Genomic DNA, 12,535 nt, shown 5'->3' with positions numbered 1-12,535 from the left:
AGATATAGAGAACAGGGAATTAGCCATCAAACAGATAATTTAATGGTAATTTTGATAGGATTGTTAACTCATTTGTGGCTATGAATAAATGAAAATATACTATAGTATTTATATGATTAAAATTTCACTCTTCTGTTTGTAAGTGGGATCCTACCTCAGAATTGTGTCCTAGCACTCATCACAAGGATATATCCATTTAAAGGTCACTTGGTTTGTCATAGTCAAACTAAAAACTGAATTTTAATTAATGAAGATGCTGATTGTTTTCTTTTTTCAGACACTAATTGATCCTCATGTACTTGTTATACCAAATGCATTATTGATAATAGTTTCTTTTTGTTACTAAACCTATCTTAATCCAAATTTTATTCTTGAGTGCTTAATATTAAATATGTAAATATGTAGATGATACTCAACTCGCTTGCTGTCTGCATAATGGTTTAGCACACCCTTAAAAATAAGCATGTCTGTAATTTTCTTTGACATTCTGAAAGAACTGAGATTTACTGGATATTTAGGAAATATTACTTGAGTCAGTTATTCAATTTTCTAGTCTGTGGCCTTTCTTTAGTTTTTTATTGTATGGAGAGTAGTGTGTATGAATGTGTTGCTAATGGCATAGTTCTGAATATCTGTCCCTTGCTTTTACTATACAAGAAAGACATTTCTAGGGCCAACTATGGCATGGAGTTTAGTATGTACATCTAGAGCTCTTTGCCATTTTTGTGATGGCATATTTGCGTGGCCATGTTGCCTTGGTACCTCTCAGTTAAATTCTCTTGAGCATCCATCCTGTAGGTAAAGCCTGGTCAGAAGCATTCAAACATCACAAATTTTGTTATATCAGTTTATACATTTAATCCTCTTGGGAGCTTTGGACTCTAAAAATACATAGTACTTAAGGTTATGGTTTTGATGGATAGACTATCCAGTTGTTTGAGTATATATGATTAATGAAACCAGAGCTTATTTACTCTGTTTCCATTATGAGTCCTCAGAGATTGTTTTTCATAGGAGAAGAGTTTTATTTTCATTTTGATCATTCTCTATCTAACATTTAGGAGTATTCTCTAGATTCTAAGAATGAGGTAAGAACTAAAATTTGCAGTGTAGTTTTTTTCTAGCTCTTCTTAAAAATATATATATATATATATTTTATTCAGAGGAAAGGAGAGGAGAGACAGATAGAAACATCACTGATGAGAATCATTGATCGGCTGCCTCCTGCGCGCCCCCTATTGGGGATCGAGCTCGCAACCCAGGCATGAGCCCTGACCGGGAATGGAACCATGACTTCCTGGTTCATAAGTCGACGCTCAATCACTGAGCCACACTGGCTGTGCTCTTCCTAGTTCTTAAACTCTTAGTTTTCTACTCTTCTTTAATATATACCTTAGCTGAGCCTTTTAGTTTTAGATTTTAAAAGAATAAGTTAGAATCACTGGTCAATTTCTTCTTAATACATCTTGGAAAATTCAGTTAGGACTATTTCTGTAGGAAAGTGATATTGAAACTTTGTTGTGAACATAATCAGAATAATTGTGTTTGGTTGCAGGAATCTATAGAGAGCTCTGCTTAGAATCTGTAAAGAACAAATATGAATGTGAAATTCAAGCTTCTCGCCAGCATTGTGAGGTACTGTTATTTTGCTTAATCTTTAAGCTAATTTCATTTTTTTAAGCCTTTTCTGAGTGTAGAAGTCTAAAAAGTAAATAAAATAAGTTAAAAAATTTAAATAGTACTTTAGTTCATCACTTGTGTGAATTAAAAAAAAAATACAGTTGTACTGGAAGCTGTATTGGAAATAGGACACAAAGGAAGGACCAGAGAAAAGAACTACTAGTAAGTGCGATAATTTTAGAAGTTTTGTAGCTGTTACCTTAAAAAGACTTGGTAATGATTATGTCATCTAGCATTACTGAAAATACTGTAGTGTTATTTACAATAGCCAAGATCTGGAAACAGCCCAAGTGCCCATCAGTAGGTGAGTGGATGAAAAAGCTGTGGTACATTTACACAATGGAATATTATGCAGCTGTGAAAAAAGGAAAGAACTTTTACCTTTTGCAACAATATGGATGGACCTGGAGAATATTATGCTAAGTGAAATAAGCCACTTAGAGAAAGACAAATACCATATGATCTCACTTATATGTGGAATCTAATGAATGAAATAAACTGACGAACCAGAGGCATACATACGTGGAACAGATAGACAGCTGTCAGAAGCAAGAGAGGTAGGGGGACTGGATGAAAGAAGGTGAAGGGATTAGCCAAAGAACATATATACATAGCCCGTAGACACAATAGTGAGGTGATGGCCAGAGGGAAGTGGGGGTGGGGACTGGGTGGAGGTGGGCAAAGTGGGGTGGGGGGATGGATGGGGACATCTGTAATAGTGTCAACAATAACAGTAAAGTTAAAAAAAAATTAGTGTAATGTTCAAGTTAAGACTCAAATATGCATATTCAGTAGTACAGTTAGAATGTTGGGCTATATTATCAATTTCTGACTCTCTAAATCTGTTTTCATATCTTTGGGCATAAATCTCTATGGCAAAAAAATAGATGTACTTTTCTATAGGTTCTGATTATTTTGAATAGCATTTTAAAAAGAGTGCTAATTTTACAGATAACTTTTAATAAAACTTAGGTAAGATTTCAAGTGTACTATTGGAAATAAGACAAGTTCTATAATGGTTCTTACTTTAAACATACCAAATCTTTATAAATCATTAAAATACTAAAAGTAGATAAGTATGAAAATGGTGGATCTTCTTGTTTCATTTTTCTAATTACAACTGAAATGAAGCATCTTTTTTTTTTTTAAATATATTTTTATTGATTTCAGAGAGGAAGGAGAGGGAGAGAGAGATAGAAACCTCAATGATTCTCTCTCATCAATTGTCTGCCTCCTGCACACCCCACACTGGGGATCGATCCCACAACCCCGGCATGTGCCCTGACTGGGAATTGAACAGTGGCCTCCTGGTTCATAGGTCGATGCTCAACCACTGAGCCATGCTGGCCAGGCCTGAAACATCTTTTGGATGTTTGCTGGCTGCTTGGATTTTTTTTTCCTAAGAAGCGCCTGTTTATGTCTTTTAACTTAATGTTGGGCTGTTAGTCTTTCCCTCATTGATTTTAGAGGTTCTTCATATATTCTGGATACAAATGCTTTGCTGGTTAAATGTTTTGCAGATATTTTTACCCAGGCAGTGAGGTTTCTTTGAACTCTCTTTGATGACTTGATGAACAAAAGTTTTACATTTTAATGTAGCCAAAGTTATCATCTTTCCTTTATGATATGTGCTTTTTGTGTCTTCCCTACTTTGAGCTGAAAAGATGTATCTTCCTTTAAAATTTGAAAATTTGCTTTTTAACATTTAAATCAATAAACTACCTTTAATTACTTTTGTGTATGGTATAATGTATGGATCTAATGCATGGCTTGGTAATTTCAACACTCTTATATACTCCATTGTTTACCCACTAATCAGTAATTATAACTCTTTTTTATTTCAAATGTCCATGTATGTAATGGCTGGTTTCTAGCTTTTTTCATTTGTTCTGTTGGTCTCTTTGGCTGTTTCTGCACCAAATATGACAATTCTGTTTTTATGGCTTTCAATCTAGTAAGCCTTGATAACTCAATAATTTTACCTTGTTCTTTTTGTTCTCATAATTGTTATTGTTAAAACATTTTTTATATTGAATTTATTGGGGTGACACTGGTTAACAAGATTATACAGGTTTCAGGTGCACAATTTTACAACACATCCTCTATACATTGTATTGTGTGTTCACCACCCCAAGCCCAGTCCCCATCCATCACCATTTATACCCACTATACTCTCCTCCACCTCTTCCCACCCCACACCCACAATCAACACACTGTTGCCTGTGCCCATGAGTTTTTTCTCTTTCTTTTTTCCCCCTCAATCTATCAACTCCCTCACGCAGCCACCCAGCCCACACTGACAGCTGTCAGCCTGCTCTCTATGAATTGGTCTTTATTTTGCTTGTTAGTTCATTTTGTTCATTAGATTCCACATATGAGTGACATCACATGGTACTTGTCTTCCTCTGTCTGGCTTATTTCACTTAGCATAATGCTCTCTATGTCCATCCATGCTGTTGAAAAAGGTAAGATTTCTGTCTTTTTTTATGGGAAAAGTATCCATTGTACTAATGTACCACAGCTTTTTTATTTACTCACCTACTGATGGACACTTGGGCTGCTTCCATATCTTGGCTATTGTAAATATCACTGCAATGAACATAGGAGTGCACATATTATTTCAAAATTAGTGTTTCGGTTTTCTTCAGGTAAATTCCTAGAAGTGGAATCAACTGGGTCATAAGGCAGTTTCATTTTTAATTTTTTGAGGTAACTCCATACTGCTTTTCACAGTAGCTGCACCAGTCTGCATTCCCATCAATAGTGCATGAGGGTTCCCGTTTCTCCACATCCTCGCCAGGACTTGTTTGTTGATTTATTGATGATAGTCATTCTGGCAGGTGTAAGATGATATCTCATTGTGGTTTTAGATTTAAAAAAATTTTTTTTTAATTTTTATTTTAGAGAAAGAGGAAGGGAGAGGGAGAGAGAGAGAGAAATACCAATGAGAGAGAAACATCAATCGGCTGCCTCCGGCACGCTCCCCCACTGGGGACTGAGCCTGGAATTTGGGCATGTGGCCTGACCTGGAATCGAACCTGTGACCTCTTGGTGTGTGGGTCGATGTTCAACCACTGACCCACACCAGCTGGGCTCATTGTGGTTTTAATTTGCATCTCACCGAAACCGGTTTGGCTCAGTGGATGGAGCGTCAGCCTGCGGACTGAAGGGTCCCGGGTTCGATTCCGGTCAAGGGCATGTACCTGGGTTGCGGGCACATCCCCAGTGGGAGGTGTGCAGGAGGCAGCTGATCGATGTTTCTCTCTCATCGATGTTTCTAACTCTCTATCTCTCTCCCTTCCTCTCTGTAAAAAAGCAATAAAATATATTTAAAAAAAATAATTTGCATCTCTCTGATGATTAGTGACATTAAGCATCTTTTCGTATGTCTATTGGCCATCTGTATGTCCACTTTGGAGAAGTGTCTATTCAGGTCCTTTGCCCGTATTTCATTTGGATTGTGTGGTGTGTGTTTTTTGGTGTTGAGCTGTAAAAATTTGTTGTTGTTTAGTAACATCTTTTTAAAAGTTACTTTTTATTTTCTGCTGCTGAATAGAAAAGTAATTTTGTATATTGATATTATATCCAATCTTATTTATTTCTCATTTTAATTCTAATAATTTCATTACAGATTTTTAGGTTTTCCATGTAGATTATGTCATTTGTGAATAATGCCAGTTTGTTTCTTTCACTCTGATCTTCCTCTTAACTTATTTTACTTGTCTTATTGGCAATGATAGGACCTCCAGTACAGCATGGAGTAGAAGTGGTAAAAGCAGATCCTTGTTGTGTTCTTGATTTTAAGGGAATGCTTTTAACAGTTTTATAATAAATATATTTACTATTGGGTTTTGGTTAATACTATTTTATTAAGTTAAGGCAATTTACTTTTATTTCTTGTTTTCTAAGAATTTTTACCATGAATAATTGCTAATTTTTATTAAATGCTTTGTCTGCATCGATTGAATTAGTCATAGTTTTTTGTTCTTAATATATTAATGTGGTGGCTTACATTATTAATGGATTTTCTAATGTAAAACTATACTTGGATTCCTGGAATTACTATTTTTCTTGTGTATGGCCATACTCATTTGCTAATGTTTTGTTTTAGAAGCTTTATTTCTGTGTTTATAAGTTAGATTTAATTTTTAATTCTCATACTGTCTTTAATTTAATTTTAAGATTTATAAAATGAGTTAAGAATATTCAATATTTTTCTCTTCTATATTTAAGATTGCAGTCATTAGTTTCATGAGTGCTTAGTACACCTTGCCTTTATGATATATTTTTTAACAGTCTCATAAAAAAAGATGCAAGAAAGTACAAAAGAATGAGTTTACAACATGATGCCCATCACCCTTGAATATGTAACATATACTTCAGACAAATGAGGGACATTTTCTTATACAACCACACTACAATCATTAAAATCAGAAAATGTACATCAATATGTTACTATCATCTAATCTTCAGCCTTCATTTAAGTATTAGTAGTTGTCCCAGTAGCACCTTCAGAGCAAAGAGATTCAGTTCAGAATCACATGTCTTTGTCATTGCATTTAGTTGTTATGTCTTTTTAGTTTCCTTCAATGTGGAATACCTCAGTCTGTCTTTGACTTTTGTAAATTTTTCATTTTTGAAAATTTTAGGCTAGTTATTTGCAGAATGTTAATTTTGAATTGTCCTGCTATTTCTTCATGATCAGAATGAAGTTTTGCATCTTTGGTAGGAATATCACAGCAGTGATATTGTGTTTTTCTTATTGAATTCTATTAAGCAGTGCACAATTTTGATATATTCCATTATTGGTGATGTACACTTTGATCACTTGATTTACTTGGTGTCTTCTAGGTTTCTCTAAACTTACTTTTTTTCTCATTGTGATTAATAAGTATACAGGGGAGAAGTTCTTTGAAGCTATACAAATATCTCATTCCTCATAATACTTTCAATTTATTTACTTATGTAAGTCTGGACTCATTGTTCCTTACTCATTCTTTTTAGTCTGCGTCATCTTTCAATTACAGAGGAAAGTATATCAGAATTTCTCTCTGTGGTGGTAGATTTGTTAATACCTCTTTGTATTTCCTTTCTTTTTGTTCCAATTTTTTTCTTAATTTCCTAAGAAAACACACATGCATACTATAATTTTCAAAACAGTAAAGTCATTCACCATGTGAAATTTGGAGGCCCAAAATACTAATGATGAGATGTGCCACAGTGCACATCCACTATCTCAGCTTCCTTAGATCAAAACAATTTGAAACTGAATGCTCATGATTCCAGCTGAAATTTACCTCCCATGGAAATTTTTTCTTTTTTTTAATTGTTATAAGAACACTTAACATGAGATCTACCCTCTTAACACATTTTAAGTGTGCAATACAGTGTTGTTAACTACCCGTTGAATAGCAATTTTCTATTTCCTCTTCCCCGTAACCCCTGGCAACCACCATTCTACTCTCTGCTTCTGTGTGTTTGACTTGTTTATATACCTCATGTATGTATCATGCAATATTTGTCCCTACGTAACTGGCTTATTTCACTTCACATAGTACTCTAAAGTTTCATTCATGTTATAGCATATGACAGGACTTAATTTTTTAGACTGAATAATGTTTCACTGTATGTATATATCACATTTTCTTTATCCATTCATCCTTCAATGTCCACTTAGGTTGTTTATCACATATTGGCTATTATGAATGGTGCTGTAATGAACACGGGAGTGCAGTTATCTCTTTGAGACCCTGATATAAATTCTTTTGGGCATATACTCAGAAGGGATTGCTAGATCATGTGCTAGTTCTATTTTTAAAAATTTTTAAATTGATTGATTGATTGCAGAGAAAGAGAGAGAGAGAGAGAAACTCAATTTGTTGTTCCACTCATGTATGCATTCATTGGTTGATTCTTGTATGTGCCCTGACCGGGGATCAAACCTGCAACCTTGGCATATAAGGATGACACTCTAACTAACTGACTGACCCGGCCAGGGCAGTAGTTCTATTTTTCATAGTGACCACATCATTTTATATTGCCACCAACTGTGCACAGGGTTCCAATTTCTCTATATCCTCACCAACACTTATCTGTTTTTTGATAATAGCCATTATAACAAGTAGGACATGCTATCTCTTTGTGAATTGCATTTTTTTGATGATTAGTGACATTGAGTACTTCTTCACATACCTATTGGCCATTATATATTTTTGGAGAAATGTCTACTCAAGTTCTTTGCCCATTTTTTAATTGAGTTCCTTAAAGTTTGGGTATTAGCCCCTTATCAGATATGTGATTTGCAAATATTTTCTCCTATTCTGTAGGTTGCCTTTTCACTTTAATTGTTCCTTTGCTGTGCAGAAGCTTTTTAGTTTGACATAACCACACTTACCTATTTCTGCTTTTGTTGCCTGTGCTTTTGGTGTCATATCCAAAAAAATCATTACCAAGACCAATGTCATAAGCTTATTTCCTATATTTTCTTCTACTGGTTTTACAGTTTCAGGTCTGCTGGCCTGATCGCCCCTAACCGCCTCTGCCTCGACCCCCGCCACTGTGGCTTTGTCCAGAAGGACAACCGCAAGATGTCCGGTCTATCTGGTCTAATTAGCATATTACCCTTTTATTAGTATAGATATGCATGGGTTTATTTCTGGGCTCTCTATTCTACTGGTCTATACAGTGGGGCCTTGACTTACGAGTGTCCCGACTAACGAGTTTTTCGAGATACGAACCGTCTCTCGGCCGATTTTTTGCTTTGAGTTGCGAGCTAAAAATTCGGGTTACGAGCCAGCTTCAGATACCCCACCGTTAGTTGGCGCAGCGAACGTCACAGTGAACGCCACAACATCAGCCCAGCATCACGTGTCTCACTCGTTCACTTTAAGATTTGACATACGAGTAATTTGAGTTACGAGCTCTGTCACGGAATGAATTAAACTCGTAAGTCAAGGCCCCACTGTATGTCTATCTTCATGCCAGTATCATATCTTAATTATTATAGCTTTGTAATATATTTTGAAATTAGGAAATGTGAGGCCTTCAGTTTTTTTAAATAAATCTTTATTGTTCAGATTATTACAAATGTTCCTCCTTTTTACCCCTATAGCTCCACTCCACCTGGTTCCCACCCCACGCCCTTACCCCCCCCCCATCCTCGCCCATAGGTATAAGATTTTTGTCCAATCTCTTCCTCCACTCCCCACACCCCCTCCCCCCTGAGAATTGTCAGTCCACTCCCTTTCTATGCCCCTGATTCTATTCTATTCACCAGTTTATTCTGTTCATCAGATTTTTTATTCACTTGATTTTTCAAAATATATTTTTTGATTTTTTTACAGAGAGGAAGGGAGAGGGATAGAGAGTTAGAAACATCGATGAGAGAGAAACATCGATCAGCTGCCTCCTGCACACTCCCTACTGGGGATGTGCCCGCAACCAAGGTACATGCCCTTGACTAGAATCAAACCTGGGACCCTTGAGTCCGCAGGCTGACGCTCTATCCACTGAGCCAAACCGGTTAGGGCTCACTTGATTTTTAATTTCACTTGTTGATAGATATGTATTTGTTGTCACACTTTTTATCTTTACCTTCTTCTTCTTCTTCCTCTTCTTAAAGAATACCCTTCAGCATTTCATATAATACTGGTTTGGTGGTGATGAACTTCTTTAGCTTGTTCTTATCTGTGAAGCTCTTTATCTGACCTTCAATTCTAAATGATAGCTTTGCTGGGTAGAGGAATCTTGGTTATAGGTTCTTGCTATTCATCACTTTGTATATTTCTTGCCACTCCCTTCTGGCCTGCATTGTTTCTGTTGAGAAATCAGCTGACAGTCGTATGGGTACTCCCTTGTAGATAACTGTTTTTCTCTTGCTGCTTTTAAGATTCTCTCTTTGTCTTTAGCCCTTGGCATTTTAATTATGATGTGTCTTGGTGTGGTCCTCTTTGGATTCCTCTTGGTTGGGGTTCTCTGCGCTTCCTGTACTTGTAAATCTATTTCTCTCACCAGGTAGGGGAAGTTTTCTGTCATTATTTCTTCAAATAGGTTTTTTAATACCTTGCTCTCTCTCTTCTTCTGGCACCCCTATAATTTGGATGTTGGTACGCTTGAAGCTGTCCCAGAGGCTCCTTACACTATCTTCATATTTTGGATTCTTTTTTCTTTTTGCTTTTCTGGTTGGGTGTTTTTTGCTTCTTCGTATTTCAAATCTTTGACTTGATTCTTGGGATCCTCTAGTCTGCTGTTGGATCTCTGTATATTATTCTTTATTTCAGTCAGTGTATGCTGAATTTCTGATTGGTCCTTTTTCATATCCTTGAGGGTCTCACTAAATTTCTCGGAGGTTTCTAGAAGATTCTTTTTTTTTTTAGATATATTTTATTGATTTTTTACAGAGAGGAAGGGAGAGGGATAGAGAGTTAGAAACATCGATGAGAGAGAAACATCGATCAGCTGCCTCCTGTATACTCCCTACTGGGGATGTGCCCACAACCAAGGTACGTGCCCTTGACCAGAATCGAACCTGGGACCCTTGAGTCCGCAGGCCGATGCTCTATCCACTGAGCCAAACCGGTCAGGGCTAGAAGACTCTTGAGTAACCGTATAACCGTGGTTTTGAACTCTATATCCAGTATTTTGCTTTCATCCATTTCTTTCATTTGTGACTTGTTTCTTTGTCTCCACATTTTGACTGCTTCCCTGTGTTGATAGAGTGGCCTTGTGTGGTAGGTGTCCTATAGGGCCCAGTGGCTCAGCCTCCCCAATAACCTGAGGTAGACACTCTTGGTGCACTCGTTTGTGGGCTGGGTGCACAGTCCTATTGTAGTTAAGCCTTGATTGCTGTTGGTATCACTGGGAGGAATGACCCCCAGGCCAATTGGTTGTGAAGACCGGCTGTGCCTACAATGGAAGAACTGCTGTGCTTGAGACACCCTTATGGGGCAGGACTTGCTTCAGTGGGGCTTTGGTGCTTACTGAGTCTGCCCCTTGAGTGTGTCTCTTATGGACGTGAAAAGTTGTAATCTGGTATGGTCTCACACTGACCACTGGGTACACTGGCTCTTGGATCTCCAAGGAGATGCAAAGTCAACCACTCCCTGAGGCCACCCAGCAGGAGCTACAGAGAGATCTTCAGATTTCTCCTCTTTGTTTGGGGTTTGAAAGTGCCCAGATGAGGCCCAGCTGTGAAGCAAGGCCGGCTGCTGCTGCTGAGCCTTGGGCCTTCTTTTGAAAGCTTTGGAGCTCTCTGACCCAGCCGCAGTTTGTTAGTTTTTATGCTGCGAAAGGACAGGCCATTCATATGCAAAAGCCGCTGTGCACAGCTTGGGTGGGGTTGTAAATTGGGTGGGTTGGGGTCTCTGGGAATCACCAGGGCGGAGCAAACAGCAATGGCTGCCAGTCGGCCCTGCATCAGAGAGGTCCCCACGTCTCCGCGTTCCGCACCCCCATGCAGGAACAGTGATTGCTGTGAGTACATCTGAGAGAAAGCCACCTTGTGTTCTGGCCCGATGCCAGACAGTCTAGTTTTTCCCTGTATGAGTCTGGGTCCCCAGAGTCTCACCCGGAACTGGAGTTCAGAGCAAGCGGGAGCTTGTATCTCCCTCCTGATTGAAAAAAAACAACAGCACACCCAGTTGCCAGCCCATTTCGTGGGTGCCTCTACACCTTCGCACCTCCTACCAGTCTCAATGCACTTTTTTCTTTCCCCCTGGTTGTATAACCTCCACGCAGCCAGTGTAGAACTTCCACTCATCCAGTGGTTTTGGATGATTGATGTTTTGTCTTTTAGTTGTAGTTTTGATGTAGTTGTGAGAGGCAGCAAGTACAGGTGTTTACCTATGCCGCCATCTTGGTTCTTCTCTTTTCCTTTTTCTTAAGATTGTTTTAGTATTCGGGGGTCCTTTGTGGTTCCATATGAATTTTAGGATTTTTTTCTTAAATGCCATTGGGATTTTTAAAAAATATATGTTTTTTATTGATTTCAGAGAGGAAGGGAGAGGGAGAGCGAGAGATATAGAAACATCAATGATGAGAGAGAATCATCAATTGGCTGCCTCCTGCACGCCTCACACTAGGGATCGAGTCTACAACCCACGTGTGTGCCCTGACCTGGAATTGAACCATGACCTTCTGGTTCATAGGTCGACACTCAACCATTGAACCACACTGGCTGGGTGGGATTTTGATAGAGATTGCATTGAATTTATAAATCACTTTAGGTAATATGAACATTGTAACAATATTAAGTCTTCCAACCTGTGTACAAGGGATATCTTTTCATTGATATGTTTTCTTTAATTTCTTTCATTTCATTATTGTTTTATAGTTTACAGTGTACAGTTCTTTCTTTAGTTAATTAAGTATTTTGTTCTTTTTGATGCTATTGTAATTTCTCCTTTTATTTCTATCAGTTTTTTATATATGTTATATATGTATATATACTAGTACATGTTATATTATCAGAATCATACATTTTTAGAATTTTTTATATCTGTTAGTAAATGTTACATTTTATCCTTCTGCTTTCTCTGTAACAATTATTTTTCTTTAAAGACTACTTTGTCTGATAATTAAAACAGCTGCCCTATTTGTATTTGGCCTGGCATTTGCCTGAGGGAAGGTTTGTCTATCCTTTTTTCACAACAACATTTCTCTGGCCATCTATTTTAGGTGTATTACTTATAAATAGCATATGATTTGATTTATAATAAATCTATTTTAATCTGTCTTTTTAAAAATAAATTTTTATTGATTTCAGAGAGGAAGGGAGAGAGAGAGATAGAAACATCAATGATGACAGAATCATTGATCAGCTGCCTCCTGCACATCCCCCACTGGGGATTGAGCCCGC

The 12,535-nt window shown here is 37.5% G+C and overlaps 1 protein-coding gene across 2 annotated transcripts in view; it reads left to right on the top strand.

Annotated features, from left to right (window-relative positions):
• BRMS1L (breast cancer metastasis-suppressor 1 like) overlaps positions 1-12,535 on the top strand; it is a 39,929-nt gene that overhangs the window by 11,036 nt on the left and 16,358 nt on the right. For both annotated transcript variants that reach the window (XM_006085826.3, XM_014453303.2), the window contains exon 4: positions 1,556-1,635. In XM_006085826.3, coding sequence (XP_006085888.1) covers positions 1,556-1,635 — 80 coding nt within the window. The remainder of the gene's footprint in view (positions 1-1,555; positions 1,636-12,535) is intronic.

Source organism: Myotis lucifugus, unplaced genomic scaffold (genome assembly GCF_000147115.1).
Source record: "Myotis lucifugus unplaced genomic scaffold, Myoluc2.0 scaffold_22, whole genome shotgun sequence".
Classification (NCBI taxonomy): domain Eukaryota; kingdom Metazoa; phylum Chordata; class Mammalia; order Chiroptera; family Vespertilionidae; genus Myotis; species Myotis lucifugus.
This window is presented reverse-complemented; position numbering and strand designations above follow the sequence as displayed.